Source organism: Myxocyprinus asiaticus, chromosome 50, assembly GCF_019703515.2.
Source record: "Myxocyprinus asiaticus isolate MX2 ecotype Aquarium Trade chromosome 50, UBuf_Myxa_2, whole genome shotgun sequence".
Lineage (NCBI taxonomy): Eukaryota > Metazoa > Chordata > Actinopteri > Cypriniformes > Catostomidae > Myxocyprinus > Myxocyprinus asiaticus.
Genome location: NC_059393.1, coordinates 15,333,496 through 15,357,527, shown reverse-complemented (window position 1 = coordinate 15,357,527; position 24,032 = coordinate 15,333,496). Strand labels below are relative to the sequence as shown.

At 40.6% G+C, this 24,032-nt stretch overlaps 1 protein-coding gene across 1 annotated transcript in view; it reads right to left on the bottom strand.

Annotated features, from left to right (window-relative positions):
* The window catches only part of LOC127439188 (DNA-directed RNA polymerase, mitochondrial-like), an 83,102-nt gene that overhangs the window by 14,283 nt on the left and 44,787 nt on the right, over nt 1-24,032 (bottom strand). Inside the window, exon 16 of the mRNA XM_051695324.1 lies at nt 3,871-3,923. Coding sequence (XP_051551284.1) covers nt 3,871-3,923 — 53 coding nt within the window. The remainder of the gene's footprint in view (nt 1-3,870; nt 3,924-24,032) is intronic.

Genomic DNA, 24,032 nt, shown 5'->3' with positions numbered 1-24,032 from the left:
GCAAACACTGACAACACTTAATGTGGCAAAGGGTGTTTTCTAGCGTTCTACATATGCAACATACACAGCAAAGTTTTTTGAGTGTGTCAAACGCATGCATTTGTGGGAGTGAATCCTCTAAGTTTTTGTTTTGTGTGAGTATGGAATAGAGGTGTCACTCCTACCGTAACAAAATCATAATAGTGATAGCCATAGCAATGTGTTGGTGTCTTACCACATGATAATCTGGACTTTAAGAGCTTTGAAATAACTCTTATTAGTATGCAACCAATAAGAGTTATTTCAAAGCTCTTAAAGTCCAGTGCGGAGTACTGAATATGTCAAGAAAGCATCTACAGCCGCTACAGATACTATGCTTTAGACCTGCATCACATCGTGTTGGAGATCATATCTTGATGGGTGGGAATTTTGCTTCGGAAAGGGCATTAGGTCGTTGGTCACGAGAGAGCAGCAGCCACCCTCTTAATTTCATCATTTATTCAGTTCTTTCCATTAATGAGGGTCTATTCAGGCTCTAATTAGAACACTTTAGGGACCTTTAAATGCATGAGTGTAAAAACTCCAGTTTTAAAGTGTGTTAACAGACTATAAACAGTCAGAATGAAACATGGAATTTGTGAAATATTATTAGAAAACAACTATCTAAAATACAAATGTTGGATGGATGTTTTTTTTGTTTTTTTTTGGGGGGGGGGGGGGGATTTTTTCCCCTTTTTTCTCCCAATTTTGGAATGCCCAATTCCCAATGTGCTGTAAGTCCTCGTGGTTGCATAGTGATTCGCCTCAGTCCGGGTGGCGGAGGACGAATCCCAGTTGCCTCTGCGTCTGAGAACGTCAACCCGCGCATCTTATCACGTAGCTTGTTGAGCGCGTTGCCACGGAGACATAGCGCGTGTGGAGGCTTCACGCCATCCACCGCGGCAACCACGCTCAATTCACCATGCGCCCCACCGAGAACAAACCACATTATAGCGACCACGAGGAGGTTACCCCATGTGACTCTACCCTCCCTAGCAACCGGGCCAATTTGGTTGCTTAGGAGACCTGGCTGGAGTCACTCAGCACGCCCTGGGATTCGAACTAGCGAACTCCAGGGGTGGTAGCCAGTGTATTTTACCACTGAGCTACCCAGGCCCCTTGGATGGATGTTTTTGACCACTGTGCCACATTCCGTAGTTTATTTATTTTTTTCAGTCTCATGCTTTTTAGACACCTTGTCAAGTGAAAAAGAACTGACTTTTTTTTTTTTTTTTAACGCAGCTCGATACATCTGCGTTGCGCTGTACCTGAACCCCTCAATACATCTCTCTCTCCTATTCCAGATTCCAAAAGTAGTCTATTCAAAATTGCAATCAATCCAAAATTCACTGGGCATCGCCCTTGAACAGCTATGGAAAATGCTCAAAAGTGTTGTTGTTTTATACATCCTACACCCAAACTTCACAGTAAAGGCGTAACTGGATGTCAATTTTGCTATGAAGTGTCCGCATCCTACTTGTAACCCTCAGGGAAATTAGAAAACTTCTATTAAATCAGCCTGAAGACTTAATATTTACACCTAGATTAACACAAAGAAGTATGGTTGACACCTGAAGAGTGGTATATTGTCATGAAGTAATTCTGTACAGCTTTGACAGGGGTATATATATCCTAGCCTGACTGAAGAACAGCCTGTCACTTGGTCTCAAGTGGAATCGGACGGTCGTGTTTATTTCTCAGTAGCTACACCCGAGGCTCTTTGCTATTTCTCAAAGCCTGGGAGGGACGTACAATTGTAGATGTGGCTATCTGTTTAGCCATGAGCACTTTGTCTTGGAGAAGGGGTGTTCCCTTTTTGTCACCCCAGCTTCTGTTAATGTGATTCCTGTCAAAGCGAGTTCTGTTGTGGCTGTCGCCCATCACACACAGTGATAGAGAAGTATAAGTGCGCAAAAGTGAGGCAAAGTAAGTTGCTTTTCATCATGTCCTTACAGCTTGTGGGGGGAAGGTCAACGAGATAACTGTCGTCTTTAGCAAGCAGACTGGGTTTAGAAGATATTTCAGTTGTGTGGTATTAGCCAACCTGTGGGTAAAGCTCTGTCAGCAGTTGGAGTACAACTGTGAAATGTGATGGTATTAAAGACCAGATGTTGGGGTATAGACTGAACATTTGGAGATTCCGTTTGACCAACAGAAGAGTTTGTTTAATAAAAGTGAACATATGGTAAAATGGTGAACATATGGTAAAATGGTGGATGGATGACAGTACCTTGTTTACGCATGAATATTTGGGAGTTGAATAGGCAAAGACACTGTCTCAGTGTACACAACCTGTTACCAGTGAGGCTTCAAAAAATAGATCATCCAAAAATGAAAACCCTCACATCATTCCAAACCTTTATTACTTTCTTACGTGGAATGAAAAATGAAATGTCATTCTGGTTGCTGTTTTCCTTGTAATTACAATGAACAAGACCTGGAGCTTTCAAGGTTGGAAAATCCCCATAAAAGTGTCATAAAAACGGTCCACGCAACTTGTGTGCTAGATTCCAAGTCTTCTACAGTCCTACAATAGCTTTAGGGTGAGAAATTGACAAATGAGAAATGTTATTAACTGAAAATCTCGACATGCGCCAAGATCTCCCTGGCACACTCAAGAGAGAAGTAGAAATGTCCGATTCATGAATTAATCATTTAGACCAGTTTCATGAACCAGATCAAACAATTCATTGAAAAGATCTGAATCATATGAACAATTCATTCACAAATCGCTACTTCTCTCATGAACTCTCAGGAGTTTTCATGAGTAATACGGATAAATTTTAAGGTGCTTTTGCGTTTGAAAGCAACAGTCCCCATTTGCGACCAGTACATTTTTCATTTGTGTTCCACAGAAGAAAAGGTCATAAGAGTTTGAATTGAGCTGAGGTTGAGTAAATGATAACAGATATTTTATTGTTGGGCAAACTATTCCTTTAATAACGCATTAAATATAAAAACAAAGCTATTGTGTCCAGCTTAGCGTATCAGTTAAAATTGTAAAATTACATCATGAACATTTCAAAACATAGTTGGTCTCTGATGCAAACGCATGTGAACAGATGATAAAATCAGAGCTGATGTTCATTCATTGTCCATTCTGGAAGGCCCTCCATTCAGTAAATGACATGCAGGATGTGCAGCACTGACATTTCAACATGAAATGCCACTCTTCTCATCTGAGGGACTTTCTGCTTCTTTCAAATCCTCCAGGGTCTTCCATATATGATAATCTTCCATATATGCTGCCTAGCCACACTGATGGCCCAGAACAAAGCCTCAAACACCTGTCTGACACAGATGCTGCCTTCTAAGTGTCTAGAGAACGCAAAGTTTTCCTTTTACTCCCCAATTTGCTATTCATGCACTTAAAGGATTCTGCAAAGGTGGGAACTGGACGTCTGAACTGATATGAGACCAGTTTTGCTTTGATGAGGTGCTTTTACTAAGCAACAAGAGAAAAGCAGTGTGGTAGTCTAGTGGTTAAAAATCTAGGCTGGTAAGCAATAGGTTGTAGGTTTAATCCCACAAGCGATGATTTATGAGATAGTGCCACTGTGATGGCAAGACAGTTAATTTAAAGTTGCTACATGTGGACTGTTCCTATAATAAGTGTTGTGTCGCTTACAAGTGTCAAAAGAATGGATAAATGATCATTTGAAAATAACTGTGGTACATGACAATTTTAAAAGTACATAAATAACTTTAAATCTGCCAATGGTTTCATGTAAATAATGCATATCACACAAGTGAATGGAAACATGGGGAGAGGTCAAAGGTCAGGCCAGCATCAATGCAGAGGTCAGAGTGTGGAAGTCTGAAATAGAGACAATAAGGTGGAGCGGCACTTACTCATTTGCATCATGGCTGATGTTGATGTTGAGATTCTGCATGCTGCTCTTGAGCTGCAGAAAACACAAGACAAGGAATATTGGGTGAGTGAAGAAGCAGCAAGCGGATTATGCAAAGCTGTAGGTATTTTCAAAGACTTTGGGTCTGTTGCACAACATACTGAGCTGCCTCACTGCCAACATATTCCACACAATTGTGAAACTAGTACCTAAACTAAAGTCAGCTTCTTGTGGAACTATACCGGTTCTGATAAAATTGACAATGTTTTTCCACCAGAGATACAGAAAGCAAGAACTTTTTTTAACCCTTAAATGCATGAGAATTTTCTCAAACAATCTTACTGTACATATTCAGGTCTTTAGAGACCTGGCACTTATAAAATCTCTATCAAAAATGGATTGGGATGCAAAATTTCCAGATAGTGTCAAATTTTCAAATATAAGTATACATTTTTATATATTTTGATTATTTTTCATAAATCAAAGAGATAATGCAACAAATCAGGAAAAATCTAGAACAGGATTCATTATTTTCACACTGAAATTTCATGAGATGCAACTGGCTGTTAAACACTTATTGAGCTACACACAACATATGATGTACACATACATTACACATATGTATTTTCTCAGGCATTTGTTAAGTCTAAATAGATGCACAACTTTTATTATTTCAGTCGTACACCCAAATGACAATAGTCATATATCATACTTTTCATGTGTTGTACTTGCTATAGTTTACACTTTTGGCACTTAAACCATTATATTATATTATATATATATATATACACACACACACACACACACAGTATATATACACACATAGTATATTATTTTTTGCAATTCTTTGTTGTGCTACACTATTTATAAGAGATAGTTTGAGGAATACTAAAGAGGTGTAGGCATAACTCCAAAAAATGGATTAGGTACAGGGGGTGGAATGAGGTTCCAGGTCTCTAAAGACCCGAGGTATGCGTTTAAGAGTTAAATAAGCTTCGACCTTTGTATGTGACACTGTTATAATGGTGACACCTGTACTTAATGCAACAAACATCTGAGCAGACTCACTTTAAAAAGAAGATGATTAAAGATTTTGCGTAATTTTTATCATCCCGTTTTGTAGTGGAACACTTCTCGTCGACAAGATGCGCTACAGGATTTGTGAGAGAAGACGAAAAACAACAGGAGATCCTGCACAGCAGTGTCTGTCTATCTATCCATTTTAAAGAACCAACAAAAAAAAAAAAAAAAAAAAAAAACGATGCTTACTAGTCAGCCTTGGCCGATGATGCCTTTTTATTGACCCATGGGAAATGTTTGCTGTTCTGACGCCACCCAAATAGTTCCAATTTGTAAGGGGAGTTCTACCTCCAACGAGAGACAAGGGACTGCTGCATTATCTGAATTACGGAAACTTGGATGTCTGCGGAGATTCCAGACTCAGCCACTGAACCCGCGGGGTTCTCCGTGCACCGAGCGGACAGAGCGAAAGACCTCTCAGGTAAAAGCAGAGGTGGTGGTGTATGTTTTATGATCAACAAATCCTGGTGTAATCAGAGGAACGTACATTCTATCAAGTCTTTCTGCTCTCCTGATCTGGAATTTCTCATGCTTCTGTGTCGACCATTCTGGCTACCGAGGGAATTCACAGTGGTCATTATCACTGCTGTGTACATCCCGCCACAAGCCGACACAGACCGGGCACTCAAGGAACTGTATGGGATTATAAGCAAGCAGGAAACCGCGCACCCTGAGGCCGCGTTCATTGTGACCGGGGACTTTAATAAAGCCAGTTTCAAATAAGTCGCACCAAAATACCACCAGCACATTAGTTTCAACACACGAGGGGACCGGGTTTTGGACCATTGCTACTCTCCCTTCCGGGATGGCTACAAATCCCTCCCCCGCCCACCATTTGGTAAATCGGACCACTCTTCCATTCTGCTTCTGCCCGCTTACAGGCAGAAACTGAAACAGGAAGCACCCACCCTCAGAACGATCCAGTGCTGGTCGGACCAATCATACTCTATGCTACAAGACTGTTTTGATCACATGGACTGGGAGATGTTTTGGTCTGCCTCTGATGACGACAGAGCATTACGCTATCAGAAAGTGCGTAGAGGACGTTGTTCCGACCAGAACAACACAGATCTATCCGAACCAGAAGCCATGGATTAATGGCGATGTTCGCGTGGCACTTAATGTGCGGACCTCCGCTTTTAATTCCGGGAACGCGGAGGAGCATAAACAAGCCAGTTATGCCCGCCGAAAAACTATCAGAACAGCAAAAAGCCAGTGCAGGAACAAGACTGAAGGACAGTTTAACACCACCAACTCTAGAAGCATGTGGCAGGGAATTAACATCATCACGGACTTTAAAGGGAATAAAAACTCCACCATGAACACCGCTGCCTCTCTCCTGGATAAGCTAAATACTTTTTATGCTCGTTTTGAGGGAAATAACACCGCCCTTGCGGAGAGAGCTCTCGTGGCCGAAGCTACAGAGGTTAGTTCACTTTCCGTTTCTGTAGCGGATGTAACCCGATCCTTCCGACGGGTGAATATCCGCAAAGCCGCGGGCCCAGACGGCATTCCGGGCCACGTCAGAGCGTGCGCGAACCAGCTGGCTGGTGTTTTTACGGACATTTTCAACCTTTCCCTCTCTTTGTCTGTAGTCCCCACATGCTTTAAAACATCCACCATTGTGCCTGTTCCAAAGCAATCAAAAATCACTTGTCAAAATGACTGGCGTCCTGTTGCTCTAACCCCCATCATCAGCAAATGCTTTGAGAGACTAATCAGAGATTACATCTGCTCTGTGCTGCCTCTCTCTCTAGACCCACTGCAGTTTGCTTACCGCAACAACCGCTCCACTGATGATGCCATTGCATCTACAATATACACTGCTCTCTCCCACCTGGAAAAAAAGAACACTTATGTGAGAATGTTGTTTGTAGACTACAGCTCAGCATTCAACACCATAGTGCCCTCCAAGCTAGATGAGAAACTCCGGGCTCTGGGCTTAATCAGCTCACTGTGCAGCTGGATCCTGGACTTCCTGTCAAGCAGACACCAGGTGGTTAGAATAGGCAGCAACATCTCATCACTGACCCTCAACACTGGAGCCCCACAGGGCTGTGTTCTCAGCCCACTCTTGTATTCCTTGTACACACATGACTGTGTGGCAACACACAGCTCCAATGCCATCAAGTTTGCTGATGACACGACGGTGGTAGGTGCACAACCTCTCCCTCAATGTCAGTAAGACAAAGGAGCTTGTGGTGGACTTCAGAAAAAGAAGAAAAGACAGAAAACACAGTCCCATCACCATCAATGGAGCACCAGTGGAGAGTCAGCAGCTTCAAGTTCCTGGGTGTCCACATCACTGAGGAACTCACATGGTCCATCCACACAGAAGTCATTGTGAAGAAGGCTCACCAGTGCCTCTTCTTCCTGAGACGGCCACATCCTCACACGGTTCTACACCTACACTGTAGAGAGCATCCTGACTGGCTGCATCTCCACCTGGTACGGCAATAGCACAGCCCACAACCGCAAAGCACTGCAAAGGGTGGTTCGAACTGCCAGACACATCATCGGAGGTGAGCTTCCCTCCCTCCAGGACATATATACCAGGCGGTGTGTGAAAAAAGCTCGGAGGATCATCAGAGACTCCAGCCACCAGAGCCATGGGCTGTTCTCACTGCTACCATCAGGCAGGTGTTATTGCAGCATCAGGACCCGCACCAGCCGACTCCATGATAGCTTTTCCCCCAGGCAATCAGACTTTTGAACTCTTGATCTCCCACGATCAAAATACATCAGCACTGCACTTTATTACTCTTACTCTTATATCTCACACCGGCCTGTCATAAATTATTAATTAAATTATTATTATATTATATTCTCTCTTAACAACTTACTATCAACCGACAGCCTGAATGTCAATACAGTAAAATACAACCTACTGTACATTCTATATATACTTTTTATTTTATTAAATAATGTGTATCTATATTGTGTGTATTGTATACTGTAAGGTGTATGTTATTATTTGTATATTGTGTTGTGTGTAATTATGTGTATATTAGACTTTAAATTATGTTGTGTTAATTTGATGTTATTGTAAATTGGTACGTCTCATCACTGTCACAACTATGTTGATCGGAACTGCACCCAAGAATTTCACACACCATTGCACTTGTGTATATGGCTGTGTGACAATAAAAGTGATTTGATTTGATCTGGAACAGGTACTAAAAAAAGGGTCCTTGGTTTGGTTCAGGTTTTAGTTCCATGTGGAACTAGTTCATGTGGTGGAAAAACAATGTGAACCTGAAATACAACTGGTCATGGGCACGCATTGCGATCTGAAACTTTCAAGTCACAGACCAGTTGCCGACTAGTCGCCAACTCAAAACATCAAAGGCAACAAGCTTGAGTCATGTGCGCTAGGCTTATGATGCATGAAAATACTGCCTCCATAGGCACCACACAATGTTTTGGAATACAGCAAGACAACAAGCTCAGTCCGATGATGCTGTGATACACTACCCGAGACCATGACGGACCCGGCACCTCCAAATCGATCCCACTCCAGAGTACAGGCCTCGGTGTAACGCTCATTCCTTCGATGATAAACGCGAGTCTGACCATCACCCCTGGTGAGACAAAACCGCGACTCGTCAGTGAAGAGCACTTTTTGCCAGTCCTGTCTGGTCCAGCGTAGGTGGGTTTGTGCCCATAGGTGACGTTGTTGCCGGTGATGTCTGGTAAGGACCTGACTTACAACAGGCCTACAAGCCCTCAGTCCAGCCTCTCTCAGCCTATTGCGGACAATCTGAGCACTGATGGAGGGATTGTGCGTTCCTGGTGTAACTCGGGCAGTTGTTGTTGCCATCCTGTACCTGTCCCGCAGGTGTGATATTCGGATGTGCAGGTGTTGTTACACATGGTCTACCACTGTGAGGATGATCAGCTGTCCTTCCTGTCTCCTTGTAGCACTGTCTTGTCACTGTCTCCTTGTAGGTGTCTCACAGTACGGACATTGCAATTTATTGCCCTGGCCACATCTGCAGTCCTCAAGCCTCCATGCAGCATGCCTAAGGCACGTTCACGCAGATGAGCAGGGACCCTGGGCATCTTTTTTTGGTGTTTTTCAGAGTCAGTAGAAAGGTCTCTTTAGTGTCCTAAGTTTTTGTAAGCTGTTAGTGTCTTAATGACCGTTCCACAGGTGCATGTTCATTAATTGTTTATGGTTTATAGAACAAGCATGGAAAACATTGTTTAAACCCTTTACAATAAAGGTCTGTAAGGTTATTTGGATTTTTACAAAATTATCTTTAAAATACAATGTCCTGAAAAAGGGACGTTTCTTTTTTTGCTGAGTTTATTTGCATATACTGGATTAAATAAGACACCCAGTTGGTTGGCCTTTATCCAACTGGCCTCTTTGACTTCTAATATAAATTAATGAACAAGAATTTTACAATCAATCTCCTTCCCTTTCTGAAAGCACCACACTGAACTTCAAGTTTCCTATTGATCCTCCTTAGAGGCATTGACAGAAATTCAAGTAAGACTCCCAATCAGAGTGAGATCAGACATCTATGCACAAAGAGGCCAACCAATCAAGAACAACATTCCCAAAAAATGCTTATATTGACAAGGTGTCATTAGAGGACAGTAGTTTAACCTTAGTAGAGGTGTTGTCCATCATGTAGACACTAAGGTAGAGCCACAAACATATGAGTGAGTGACTGGTCTCGGAATGGGAGCTGTCAGCACCAGGGGCGCTTCCGTCACATTACTTCTAAGATTAGTCTGTCCGGTGCCCCAGGAGTTAGTCCTGGTTCAGCACAATTCAGCAGAGACTTCAAGTGCATGGTGACAGTGAATGAAGTCTGGGACAGTGATGGACTGATAAGAACCAGAGAGCAATGTACAAAAATTGCTGACCAGGGAAGTGGGATAGAAGGCTTTGGTGGAAATTAGTGTTGGACTGCAGGTTCACTGGGACAGCTGGGATCATAGCCAGGGTAAGAATGATCTGAAAAGGGTTAATGTGTGCATTCTGGATTTCCGATGTGGGGTAAAGGTGTAAGGTGAAATGAGACATGTGGCAGTCAATAAAAACTTTTACAGCATGAGTTTAAGACTTCAAAATAAGACATTCCAAAAGAGACATTTGTTATGTTTGGAATTAAATACTAGCTTACCATTTACCACATAGTGTATAGTATACACTGTATACTACGTGGTATTCTTTAAAAAAGCTACGTGAAACAGTAGGCATTATAACACAATAAACAATAGTATGGATTACACAGTACGTTTACACATACATTAAGTAGTCGAGTTAGTCTTCTTCTGTCTGTAATTAATTATTTGAAGGATGTCAGCTGAGGAAATGCCAGTGAAACATGTCACACGCCACCTCTGTCTATCGGAGCATGCGCACAACACCAATCCCAGTCGGTCCGACTAATCTGTATACAGTACATGGTGGATGAAGCCGAGCTACAATCGCATGCTCTAGGCCTGTTAGTCCAACGCTACAAAAATCGAACTAACAGACACCCACAATTTTTTGTTTTAGTCTGACTGAAATCACACTTTTAAAAGTGCATGCAAAGGTATTAAGTTAATCATGCACATCCTCGAAAGATCTTTGACCTTGCTACAGATCCATTATTACACAGTAATGTATCTAGCAAGTTTTAATGGTTGCAACAGTGAAATAAAAGTGACACGTGCATTCTCTGTGACAGCCTCTGATTCTCAATATTCTGATCTCCATTAATCAAGGTCTGATGTAATAAGGTGTATAACATTACATTAATCACCACAAGGTTGTGTGTTTATGTGCTTGAATTGAACAACCATTGCAATCTTTATGTAGCAGCTTGTTAGCAACTAACTCCTTGAAAATATAGAGCAGTTTCCCAATTCACATTTGAGGTAGCTAATTTATGCAGTAGTAAACACAAAAGTCTCATCAAGTAATGGCAACCACAGACCATATTTTACTCATAAACCGAAAACTGCTTTTATAAAAACCAATTGGAAGTTTCAGAGGTCGCTCATGGCTGATTAGCTTAAGTAGCTTTACAAACTAACATCATGACTGAACCACTCTACTGTCCATTGTCCACTCTTTGTAAATTACCATCGAAAAACACAAATCAATAAAAAACGCTTTAAACCTAAGACATATTGTCACAGGCCAGGCCATCAAGCCTCCAAGCTTTGGAACACCAAGTGGGCTTTTGTTGAAAGCCATCATCTGAGCCTCAGTGTATTAGGTACAACATTCTCTAATTATTCAGCATCCTCAAGAGAGAAGCTCCATGCCATACCATTGCTGACCTCTTGAACGTTATGTCTTGTGGGAATCTTTTGCACGGTATTCACCAGCCACAAAAACAACGGCATCTTCTGCTGAAAGATCAATTAAAATGGATGATTCATGTTTCACTGCAGTGCAGGCCAGGCCATAGCCCTGATCCTCACAAAACTAATAAATATCTTGTGGTGTACATGTTAAGGCAACCTTGTTTTTGATCTAACTTTCAGACTAGATGAAACTTCAGCTTCAGCCAATTAGCAGGATGTGGAAAGCTTCTGGTGAAATTTTACAGGTGAAGAGGCCCTGACCAAATGTGAAACGTGTACAAAACCTGCATAACTACTTGCTGAGCAGCCTCTTTTTTATGCTGCACTTTACTCTGAAGTTATCAAGAAACTCACCGCTAAAATTATTTCCTCTTCCTTTGCGAATATTCAGTGTAGCTATGCACAAAGCGTTGCCCAAACAAAGGTCACTGCCAAACCAAGCAACTTCCATCCATCAGGTGAAACTCCTGATCCCCATTTCCATTGAGATAACTGTTTTGCCCACAGAATTTTGCAGTGCAAGTGTAAATGTGACTGAGCCTTAAGTCTGAGCATTGGCTCTACATCCTTTGTGATCAGATTGTAGACTGGGGATACAACAGCACCACCAAGGGAAATCATATTTGCCCTTTCCAAGGGTACCGCAAGTATTGGCCATTTAAGCAAAGGCGACAAATGATTCCCCATAGATTTCATCCCTGCTGGTTGTCCTCCTTACAGTATTAACAGACTGTTTTTTCAACTTGATGTGTAGTCTGTGAAAGAAACATTTCAGCCTCATAGAAGTGACCCCTAAACTGATTAGCAGGAAACAATTACATTAGCTAGCTTAACTAATGCATATCCACAGTCTGGTTCTCTCCCAAGTGTAATTTCCTTTCTCCCTTTCAACAGACACAAGGCCTGAGTAAATCCTGAAGATTTCAGCCTAGCTTATCTGTTTACATTGTTACAACGGAATCATTCTCCCATTTCCCCAGCATCTAATTAATACGCCATTTACCATGTAAAGAAAGATTAAGGGTGGGCTGGAAGAGACTGAATCACAGTGAGGTGACCTCAGTTGAAATGTCTTATTGCTGCACCATGATAAAACATTTCCTTGATTACAGTTCAAGTAGGGCGTTGAGATAAATGCGGAGATACATTTTTTAAGAGTCACACTGCAGAAGGTGTCCAGAGAGTAAAACCTCAGAGAGAGGTTGAGTAGAATAGGTTTTGTATCACTTTGACGCTAAGTGGTATCAGCAAAAACAAATAGGCAAAATGTGCCAAACACCACTTTATAAGACAATCGACTAACTGCAAAAAGAAAAATTTTTTTTGTAAGGAAAATACCTTGCGATTCCTGCTTGTGTAGGCGCCGCCATGTTAATTGCAGCTGGACTACCTCACTACCTCATCTTGACTGAATGGGTCAAGTTTCTTAGCCCTCGTTGATGAGCAAGCACATCATGTGTTGATGCATTCATCTGTGACATCATATTTTTTTATTTATTTTTTTTTTTTTACAGCTTATTTAAAGGTGCAATATGTGAAAAAAAATTATTCGCCCTTTTTTTGCCAATGTGTGAACGGCTTGTAATGCAACTTAAAAAATTAGCCTTTCCCGGACTTCCTAGATTGCCTATTAAAGCCTGTAGACTGATTTTCATGCGAGGGGAGCGGGTCGCTTTTGCCGGGAAAATCCAAAGGATGTGATGTTTATGCGCACTCCCGAGAGCCTTGCCTCAGACAGTAATAGCTTCTCTTCTGCTATTCAACAGCGACAACAAACTGCAACACTAGGTAACATTATCTTAAGAGATGGAATCCAGCAAATGTCCGGCTCCCAGCACAACGCCGACTCCTACACAAACTCAGAGTAAGCCCAAAAAAACAAACAAAAAAAAAAAAAACATTTATCTACTGAATCCCGTCTGGCTAAGCTGGAACGTGATCGTGGTCGAGCGAAAACTAGAGTGAATATCGGTATATGAATATATGTGAATAGTGAATATATGATTCCTGGAGGGACCTTCGTTTGGTTTTGAGGATCAAAACAGACCCTGAATTGGCGTTTGTCTTATTGGACAGGTATGCTTACATAACCGCAAAGCATGTGAAATATAGTGCCATAAGGATTGATCTGTGTAATTTTAGCTAAACTACAATAACACATGAAATGAATGCTAGACAATGTTCAAGATAATGCAAAAAGACCCATTCATTAGTGTAACATAACTTGGTTATACAGAAAATATATACAATCTATTATTATAAAACAATAGTGCATAGATATATCAAAATGACAGTTGTGATGGAATCACATCAATAAATTGTGTCAACATATTTATAATGTACAGACTATTTTATAAACAGCTACTATCATCCACCAAATTTAGCTAACAGCTATCGATAAAGCTGGCTAGCTAGCTAACGGCGACATAGGCTATCATATAAATGCAGTCAATGTATCATGCAAAGAAAAGTGATTACTTCAAACTACAGTCTCGCATAGTCAGACCTATATCCTCACTTTGTTTTAGCCCTGTTTCATCACTGGAGAGTCAAATGTAATATACAGTCTCAAAGTTTGTAGTAAAACAATCATAACTGTGTAATTTTAATTATGCTACCTCATCTGTCAGCATGATGCCGGTGAATCACGTTGTCTCTTTGTCATTGTTTTGGTCGATGCTCGCTCGCTCGTGTCCCTATGGAGTGTGTGCACGAGCGCGAGCATGAGCAACAGGTAGCTGGCTGCAGTTCACTTAAAAGCCACAGGTGTCATTAATAACAAGGGTTTCTGAATCTTACATACTGCACCTTTAAAAATAAAATTAAAAAAAGGCTCTTTTTGCAAAGTTTTGAGTTTCATATTGCATCAACCTCTATCTCAAAAGATCAAAGAAATGTAATTCCTCATGATATGACCTCTTAAATGCTCCTCACGTACCAGACCCTGAATCACAGCACACCTACACACAAAAACCCTCATTAGCAAACAGCACTTTAAGGGAAATCCAGATAACAAAAGACCGCAAATGCACAATAAAGTAGCCCAAATGATTTGTGCACTATATTTCAAATCTCCTGAAGCCATACTATAGCTTCGTGTGAGTCAAGATCAGCCCAATTCATGAAAGAATCATTCATAGTGGTTTTGTGACCTGACTCAACTGATCCACTGAAAAGATATGACTCAAAAGAATGATTTATTCCCAATCAGGACATTGATACTTCTCTCATGATCTCATTGAGGAGTGCTATGGCGGATGTCAAGTTTTTCAAATGACTTGATCTGTTCCTAACAGAAAGCTATTGTATAGCTTCAGAAGCCTTTTTACAACTTATAATATTGAACACAAGTCATATGGAGCACTTTTATGGTGCTTTTGCATCCTTTTTAAAGCTTTTAAGCATCCGTCCCCATTCCTTGTAACTGCATGAAAAACAGCAACCAACTACTTTGCCAACGAATGAAATGACATGCAAGTAAATGACGACAGAATTTTGATCTATTTAAAACCACAAAACTGACAATCTGAGAAGTGTGAAGAGAAGTACCCCTCAAGATGTAAATAACCTAATATGACAACAAAATGAAAACTACGTTAACAGATAGCAAAAAAGTGCCTGCAAAACTCTTCCACCATTAAGGGTCATTAAGATCCATCATGCTGGTTCATCCATGTAGGGGGGCGGTGTGGCTAGCAGGTGGAGGTAGAGCAGGGCGTTGTGGTGATTAATAGGGGTCTTGACGGCGCTACATTAATCTGGTTAATGTGACATTTACAAGGGAACTGCAAACCACTGGTGTGCTTGCCAACCAAGGGTTGTCTCCACTTCTAGGCAAAATAAAATAGACTAGCTATAGTGTGGTTGATGCTCTAAATGGTGTTGTACATCATCGACATTCAACCTTGACCCATCAACCATCTGTTGAGGATAAAGTGGTGTGTGATTCATGACAAGAGTGTGTAGTATAGGAATGTACAAAACTACATTGTTTGGTTGCCTAATCGACAAATCTCTCTTAAGGAAGCTTTGAATGATTAGTCTGGTTTTGGATACGCCTGACCCTAATCGGATGTGTTTCTGTACTTTATTACGTACACCTGTACATCTACTTATTCATGCAATTATCTAATCAGCCAATTGTGTGGGAGCAGTGTAATGCATAAAATGATGCAGATATGGGTCAGGAGCTTCAGTTAATGTTCACATAAACCATCAGAAGGTCAGAGGAGAATGGCCAGACAGGTCCAAGCTGACAGGAAGGTGACAGTAACCCAAATAACCACACGTTACAACAGTGCTATGCAGAAAAGCATTTCAACATACAACATGTCGAACATTGAGGCGGATGGGCTACAGCAGAAGAAGACCCCTCCGGGGACTACTACTGTCAGCTTATAACAGGAAACTGAGGCTGCAGTGGGCACAGACTCAACAAAACTGGACAGTAGGAAGATTGGAAAAACATCACCTGGTCTAACAAATCTGGATTTTTGCTGAGGTACACAAATGGTAGGCCCACTGCAGCCTCAGTTTTCTGTTCTTGGCTGACAGAAGTAGAACCCAACATGGTCTTCTGCTGTTGTAGCCAATCCGCCTCAAGGTTCGACATATTGTGCATTCAGAGATGCTATTCTGCTTACTACAATTGTACAGAGGGGTTATCTGAGTTACCATAGCCTTTCTGTCAGCTCGAACCAGTCTGGCCATTCTACGTTGACCTCTCTCATCAACAAGGCATTTTCGTCCACAGAACTGCTGCTCGCTGGATGGTTTTTGTTTTTCGCACCATTCTCTTTACACTCTAGAGACTGTTGTGTGTGAAAATTCCACGAGATCAGCAGTTACAGAAATACTCAAACCAGCCCGTCTGGCACCAACAATCGTGCCACGGTCTAAATCACTGAGATACATTTTTTTCCCCATTCTGATGGTTGATGTGAACATTAACTGAAGCTCTTGACCCATATCTGCATGATTTTATACATCACACTGCTACCACACGATTGGCTGATTAGATAACCGCATGAATAAGTAGATGTACAGGTGTACCTAATAAAGTGGCCGGTAAGTGTATATATTTTTAAATCTATGATAAATAGTGGGTGTCTAAAGAATAGATCCTAAGCTCCTAAAACACCATGCCACTACTGTGCGCTCAGGCGGAAACAGCTGTGTTACAGGTAAAGGAACTTGAATATTATTTCATGTTAATTTGGTCACCATATGCAGCCAGAGCTTTTAACTAAATCCACTCATGCAAAACTTGTGCTATTATGTTTTTATTGTTGTAGTCTAAAGATTTTTAGGGTGCTTTCACACTTGATTCGATTGCTTGGACCAAACCAGAGTTTGTTTCCTCCTCCTCCCGCCGCTGGTCTTTATTCACATCATATTATTTGGGTCCATCAGCTTCGCTTTGTTATTAAAGTATTAATCTCTTTTGAATTACCACCAGAACTTTACATAGACAGAACGACAATTGTGTTTGTCTACCATGGATACATTAAACGTGATATGGCACGATTGCGTTCATATCAGCAGCAAACCGTTGTAGAGTTTACATGAACCGTACCCAAACCAAATTTTCAAGCGGAAAAAAGACAATTATTAAATATCAGTTCAGCACATTGGACATTTAAAGACAAAACTAATCGGTAGTCAAAACTGAACGTTAAAGGTGGACAAAGTGCGAGACATGACCAAACGGCCAAAAGAAGTGTGGCTGTAGCATCTGTGATTTAAAAAGTGATAGTCGCAGATAGTTTTTTTATCGTTCAAATGGTCTAAAAACTAAAGGACAGCAGCATGCTGTCAGCTAGCTAATTTAAGCATTACTGATAAAACAAAATTAATAATAATATATATATATATATATATATATATATATATATATATATATATATATATATATATATAAAATAAAAAAAACTAGATAAAGTAGTTGACCTCACTAATCGACTACTCGACCATTACAACCAATCTCTACTGTAGTATTGCCAACAATCGGCACATTATGCGCAAGTGGAAAGGAGCCCAGCCTTTGTTATAAATCAATATACATGGAGCGGCACAAAACTGTGCCACTCTGCATACATTTTGAGCTAAGCCAGTGTTTTCATGCTAAATTTAGCAAATGGACCATTACAGTTAGAAGATCATCATAATTAAGCTGAAACATAAGCAATGAATACATTCATTATATTGTCATAAAACAGCCACTGGTTAGATGAGGAGGGTTTTACATGCTGAATGCCATAAATGGCCTTCTAACCTCTTGCAGAGTAAAAGAAAATGGCTTAAATAGTGGAACATTTATGAGGGTGCACCGGCCCCTGATTAATGATGACCTTCATCAGAAATTCCATAAAAGTCCAATAAAATGAAATGACAAATTTATGGGACTGGGTTATAGTATTTAAGACCAGACTATATAGCCTACAGAGCAAGGATATCCTCTCTATACAAGATCCTTACTACACTGGCTTTGGAAAATTGGAACAAATAGTTCCCTCTAGTTTCAGAAGCTACCGGTGGTATGGATCGACACTCATGCTGGGCAAGGATGTCCGCTAGCTTCGAGGATAAGAATGGAATCGTGTGGTCCTTCCAGCTGCTAATGCCCTTAGATGCTGACATCTGACAACACTGGGAAAAGGGCAATCGACACCTTTATAAAGGAGGAGCCATCAATGGCACCTTTGCATCAGCAGAACCCAACTGTGGATAACACAAGCCATTAGGGTGCTATTACACATTATTTCCACTGTCTGCATTGCAGACCTTAGGGATGAAAGTGAAGGCCAGGCACATGACACTAAACATGTTCCAAGAGTGACAGGGGAAAAATGGGTCCGGTTCATCAAAAAAGTGGACCACAGTCCTCATTCCGTGCAAACCTGAGCATATTTCGAGAGTTAAAAATGGTCTTCTGTGAAAAATTCATTAGAAAATTCGGGTTTTGTGTTCTGTGTCATGTAGTCAAGCGATTCGTCCAAGAGATCCACTCTGCGCTATCCTATCATATCACACCTCTAGAGCAACATCTATGCGTATGTGAGACACTCACGCAAAACAAGGCATTAGTCACGCTATTTAGCATTTAACACAACTAATCGCTAAAGGTGAGATGTAATTAAATTGACTGATATTTTGCTTGGGTGACCGTCGAAAAATATTCAATGCAGGACAAACCTTGCACACCCATCTCATTCAGGTACAAATGATGTTCAGATGCAAACATGCATACCAGTAAAGCCCTTTTACAGTCAGTGTTGTATTTGACTTCCAAAGGCATGAAAATATTAGCCAGTGTTTGCATGTTCATTTAAACGCTGCGTACAGTCCGCCTGCACACTCAACACACTATTTACTAAGAATACAGTCTAAGAACACAGAGAAAATCTGGGGTTCAAAATCTAATAGAAACCTGTAAATAAAAGTTTTAGTATTTTGAAAAGTAAAAAACGTTTTTTTGGTTTTGACATAAAATAAGAAATATTCCAGATTCTGCACTAGATCACTAACCATGCATTAACATGCCTCTATATTCATAATACCTCTGCTAAATTGATGTCAGTTTTACTTTTTACTTACATACTAATATATATATATATATATATAAATATATATATATATATATATATATATATATATATATATATATATATTACACATATACATATATACATACAGTTGTGCTCAAAAGTTGGCATACCCTTGGAGAATTGTTAATATATGTACCATTTTTAAAGAAAACATGAGTGAGCAGGCAAAACACATTTCTTTTATTTCTTATGGGATTCATATTCAACTGTAGCAGAACAGTTGAACAGTATAACAGAATGGCACAATCATAAAACAAAACATGGCAACAAAGAAAAAAATGAAATGACCCCTGTTCAAAAGTCTGCATACCCTTATTTCTTAATACTGTGTATTGCCCCCTTTAGCATCAATGACAGCGTGCAGTCTTTTGTAATAGTTGTCTATGAGGCCCCAAATTCTTGCAGGTGGTATAGCTGCCCATTAGTCTTGGCAAAATGCCTCCAGGTCATGCAAAGTCTTTGGTCTTCTCGCATGAACTGCACGTTTGAGATCTCCCCAGAGTGGCTCGTTGATATTAAGGGTCAGGAGACTGTGATGGCCACTCCAGAACCTTCACCTTTTTCTGCTGTAACCACTGGAGGGTCAACTTGGCCTTGTGCCTAGGGTCACTGTCGTGCTGGAAAGTCCAAGAGTGTCCCATGTGCAGCTTTCGTGCAGAAGAATGCAAATTGTCTGCCAGTATTTTCTGATAACATGCTGCATTCATCTTGTCATCAATTTTCACAAGATTCCCCGTGCCTTTAGAGCTCACATACCCCCAAAACATCAGTGAGCCACCACCATGCTTCACAGTGGGGATGGTATTCTTTTCACTATAGGCCTTGTTGACCCCTCTCCAAACATAGCGCTTATGGTTGTGACCATAAAGCTCTATTTTGGTCTCGTCACTCCAAATTACAGTGTGCCAGAAGCTGTGAGGCATGTCAAGGTGTTGTTTTCTGTGGCATTGTTGCAGTAAAGGCTTCTTTCTGGCAACTCGACCATGCAGCTCATTTTTGTTCAAGTATCGTCGTATTGTGCTCCTTGAAACAACCACACTGTCTTTTTCCAGAGCAGCCTGTATTTCTTCTGAGGTTACCTGTGGGTTTTTCTTTGTATCCCGAACAATTTTTCTGGCAGTTGTGCCTGAAATCTTTCTTGGTCTACCTGACCTTGGCTTGGTATCAAGAGATCCCCGAATTTTCCACTTCTTAATAAGTGATTGAACAGTACTGACTGGCATTTTCAAGGCTTTGGATATCTTTTTAGATCCTTTTCCATCTTTATAAAGTTCCATTACCTTGTTACGCAGGTCTTTTGACAGTTCTTTTCTGCTCCCCATGGCTCAGTATCTTGCCTGCTCAGTGCATCCACGTGAGAGCTAACAAACTCATTGACTATTTATACACAGACACTAATTGCAATTTAAAAAGCCACAGGTGTGGGAAATTAACCTTTAATTGCCATTTAAACCTGTGTGTGTCACCTTGTGTGTCTGTAACAAGGCTAAACATTCAAAGGTATGTAAACTTTTGATCAAGGCCATTTGGGTGATTTCTGTTATCATTATGATTTAAAAAGGAGCCAAACAACTATGTGATGATAAATGGCTTCATATGATCACTATACTTAAATAAAAGACAGTTTTCTTTGCATTATCAGTCATATTTTCAAAATCAATGCCAAAATTTCTCAATTACTGCCAGGGTATGCAAACTTTTGAGCACAACTGTGTATATGTGTATATATATATATATATATATATAAAAATCCTGAAAATTAATGTTTCTAATAAACGTGGTATTAGGCCACGCCCAGCAACAGCAGCAGCAGCAAATGCTCAGCGACTGTGAAACAGACGGGTTGCCAGATGCTCTCTGCTGGATTCCCCCATGCACTACAGGCCACCACTGTGCCATCTCAGCTATGTTGCTGATGCTATCCGACAGCAGCTCAAGCCGTCTGCATGCAAAACCTCCACCGCGTTACACCATTGTTTCACTCCCAGCTGCATTTGACCTTTCTGACAAGCAATGCTACTGAGATTCATGTCATGGTGGAGGGCAGGAGAGTGCGCCTGCTGTGTGGAGACGGGTTGGATTCTCTGCTAAATTCTGCTTAGAAAGTACAGTGATAGATCTCCAAACTGAAAGGACCTACCGTTTCTTACTGCAAGGAAAAATGTTATGTTCAATGAATTTTGTTCCTGTTCAAGACCCCATGAAATCACTTGATAAGCACAGTTTTTTTTTCCAATGTTGACATTTCTTATTGAAACAGGAAGTTGAGGCAGGACACGTCAAAGGGCAAATTATAAATGTCCATGAATTTTGGATACAACAGCATTTCCACAGGAACCACATAGTAACCATTTTGATTACAATAACTTGATTTTATAACATTAAAAAAAAAATCTATTTTTACATAAAAAATAAGTAACAATTTCTATCTCCAGAGCACCAAGACAATGTCTAATAAACACATCAACAAATTCTAAATGTTCCTATGCTTCACATATAGAACCGGCAATCTGGACTAAACATTACCACCTTTGTTTAGTGTACCCATGGATGGAAAATGCATGCATATCCCATGTTATTCTGCTAATAAAGTCCTGTAGGCCTTTCACATTTGTAACAGCTGGAATAAACAATTGGAAAGCGAAGATTAACAAAGTTAGGTCTAAATAAAAATAAATTGTACAGAAAATTGTACTGTGGGGGCATTCTGCAAAACTCATAAAAATTAATTATGTTATGCACAGTTAAAGATTCGTTTAAATGAACTGTTTTGATCAACAGTCATACTTAATGACCGATTCAAGCACCAAATAAATATTTCACATAATATGGTAATTTTATTTGTACATCTGCAACTATCAGTCTTTGGATTTTGTTAATCAGTAGATGAATACATAGATCAGCACTTTAAGAACATGATTTTTTTTTTCTCCCCAATTTGGAATGCCCAATTCCCAATGCGTTCTAAGTCCTTGTGGTGGCGTAGTGACTCGCCTCAATCCGGGTGGCGGTTGCCTCCGTGTCTGAGACCGTCAATCCGCACATCTTATCACGTGGCTTGTTGAGCGCGTTACTGCTGAGACATAGCTCGCGTGGAGGCTTCACGGCATCCATGCACAACTCGGCACGCTCCCCACCGAGAGCGAACCACATTATAGGAGGTTACCCCATGTGACTCTACCCTCCCTAGCAACCGGGCCAATTTGGTTGCTTAGAAGACCTGGCTGGGATTAAGAACATGATTGATTGATCGATCTAGTGGTAACTTTTTGCCTTTATTTTTTTGTTTTGGATTCTAATTCGCTCAAATATAACTTTTTATTTTAATAAAACAAGATTGCATCTGTATGTCAGAGGATGGGTGTAACACTTAATAAACAAAATGCAATAAAAGATGTGGGGAGAAGAGAGTAGTGGAAACAGACACATTTATTGACAGTTCTGTATATGAAAAAACAGCGAACTACGAAATTTAGACAGCGACAACCACAAACGCTCCGCTCAAGTAGCAGGAACAAGGAATGTGCCTGAGCGACCGTGAACCAGATGACACAGTTCACGAATAACCATCTCCCTTCACACAACCCAGCCATGAAACACTCAGACTGAGTTCGGAATGGCATACTACCCATACTGCTTTTGCCATATCAGTGTATGGCAGAAATAGTATGAGTAGTATGGTAGTATGCCATTCAAAACACAGCTTAGGTTTATATATGCAGGAAACACACTGCGCACTGCTGTGCCCCATGATTAAGAGAGAGGGAGATAAAGAGAAAAAGACAACACACAAACTACATACACACAAACAATAAGGCCGAGAAGGCCATCACAATAGGGGACACGGAAAGAGCGCGAGCTGTTGCAAAACTGCCAACACTAAATGACACTGATAACAGCCGCAACAAACACTTATAACATTCAAAATAGCACATTCCAGAGCCGGATCGCCAGTCAAAACACACACACAGATGAAATAGAAACTCCAACTCAATAACTGGAGATGCTTCATGTGGATTAAACACACACCTGACGAAAGCTATTTCAAAAAGTGGTGAGGACCGGTCTCACCCATCTCAACCCATAACTGACAGCAATGTATCTAATAATCATTCAGTGAATACTTGGAAACAACTGAGAATTTTTTTTTCTACGTATTTGTCTATGTGGTCGTTGTTGAGGAAATAAGCTCATCAACCCGCAAGAGCCCAAACACTGTACACAAGCTGCAATAGCAGGTAGGCAATTGGTCGATGCTGTGATTGGCTGCTGCTGTAAACAATCATGTGATCGGTTGCTGATGTAATCAATCAATCAATGGGTCTGTAATCATTTGTGTGTTCGGTGAGAGTTTAGACAATTTGACATGAATAAACCCCTACACATTGTCAAAATCAACAATAACTGACTTACATTTCTATTTAATACATTTGGATACTTATGCTGGGATGGCAGATGGGGTGGCAATGCTTTTTCTTAGAGTGGAATTTGCCACCCCATGGCACCCCATTAGATCCGCCCCTTGTCCCTACTTAAAAAAATAATAATGCAAATAGCCTTTAGTTTATGAGTTTAATTTGTTTATGGAGCATTTAATTGGACAAAATTTGGACATGCCCCTGAGTTCAAGTACAGTCAGTCAATATTTTTGGTCCGTTTTCATGAAACAGAAAAACTGTAAATGTTTTAACTGCATATAAGCAAAAGCATCATGCACAACTCTGGTCTATGCACTGCTCTCAATACTCTGTTTTGAATGAACAAGGTGTTATTAAACGCCCGGGCCCGAGACAAAATGTCCAGTTGTTCCCCCTTTATCGGTGGCCCTGATTGAACAAATCCAAACTGTTCTTGTTCACTTTTATTGTTTCGGTGGTGAACAACTTTTAATGAATCAGTTGAATCAATGATTAAATGACTCACTCATAACAAAAAAGGCGCTTATTTGTCGGCAACTACTGCCGTAAATATGAAATCTCCAGAAACGGCCACTAAAGGAATCACTGAATGAAATCAAAATGAACGATGAATCAAAAATTTGGAAAGCCACAAATGCAGAGATTCGAAGTGACACAAATAGTGAAGCGTCCCAGTGGTGTTGGGTGATATATCAGCACGCCATGCTTGGAACGCAGCTTGTCCAATCAGAGCTCGTCCAATC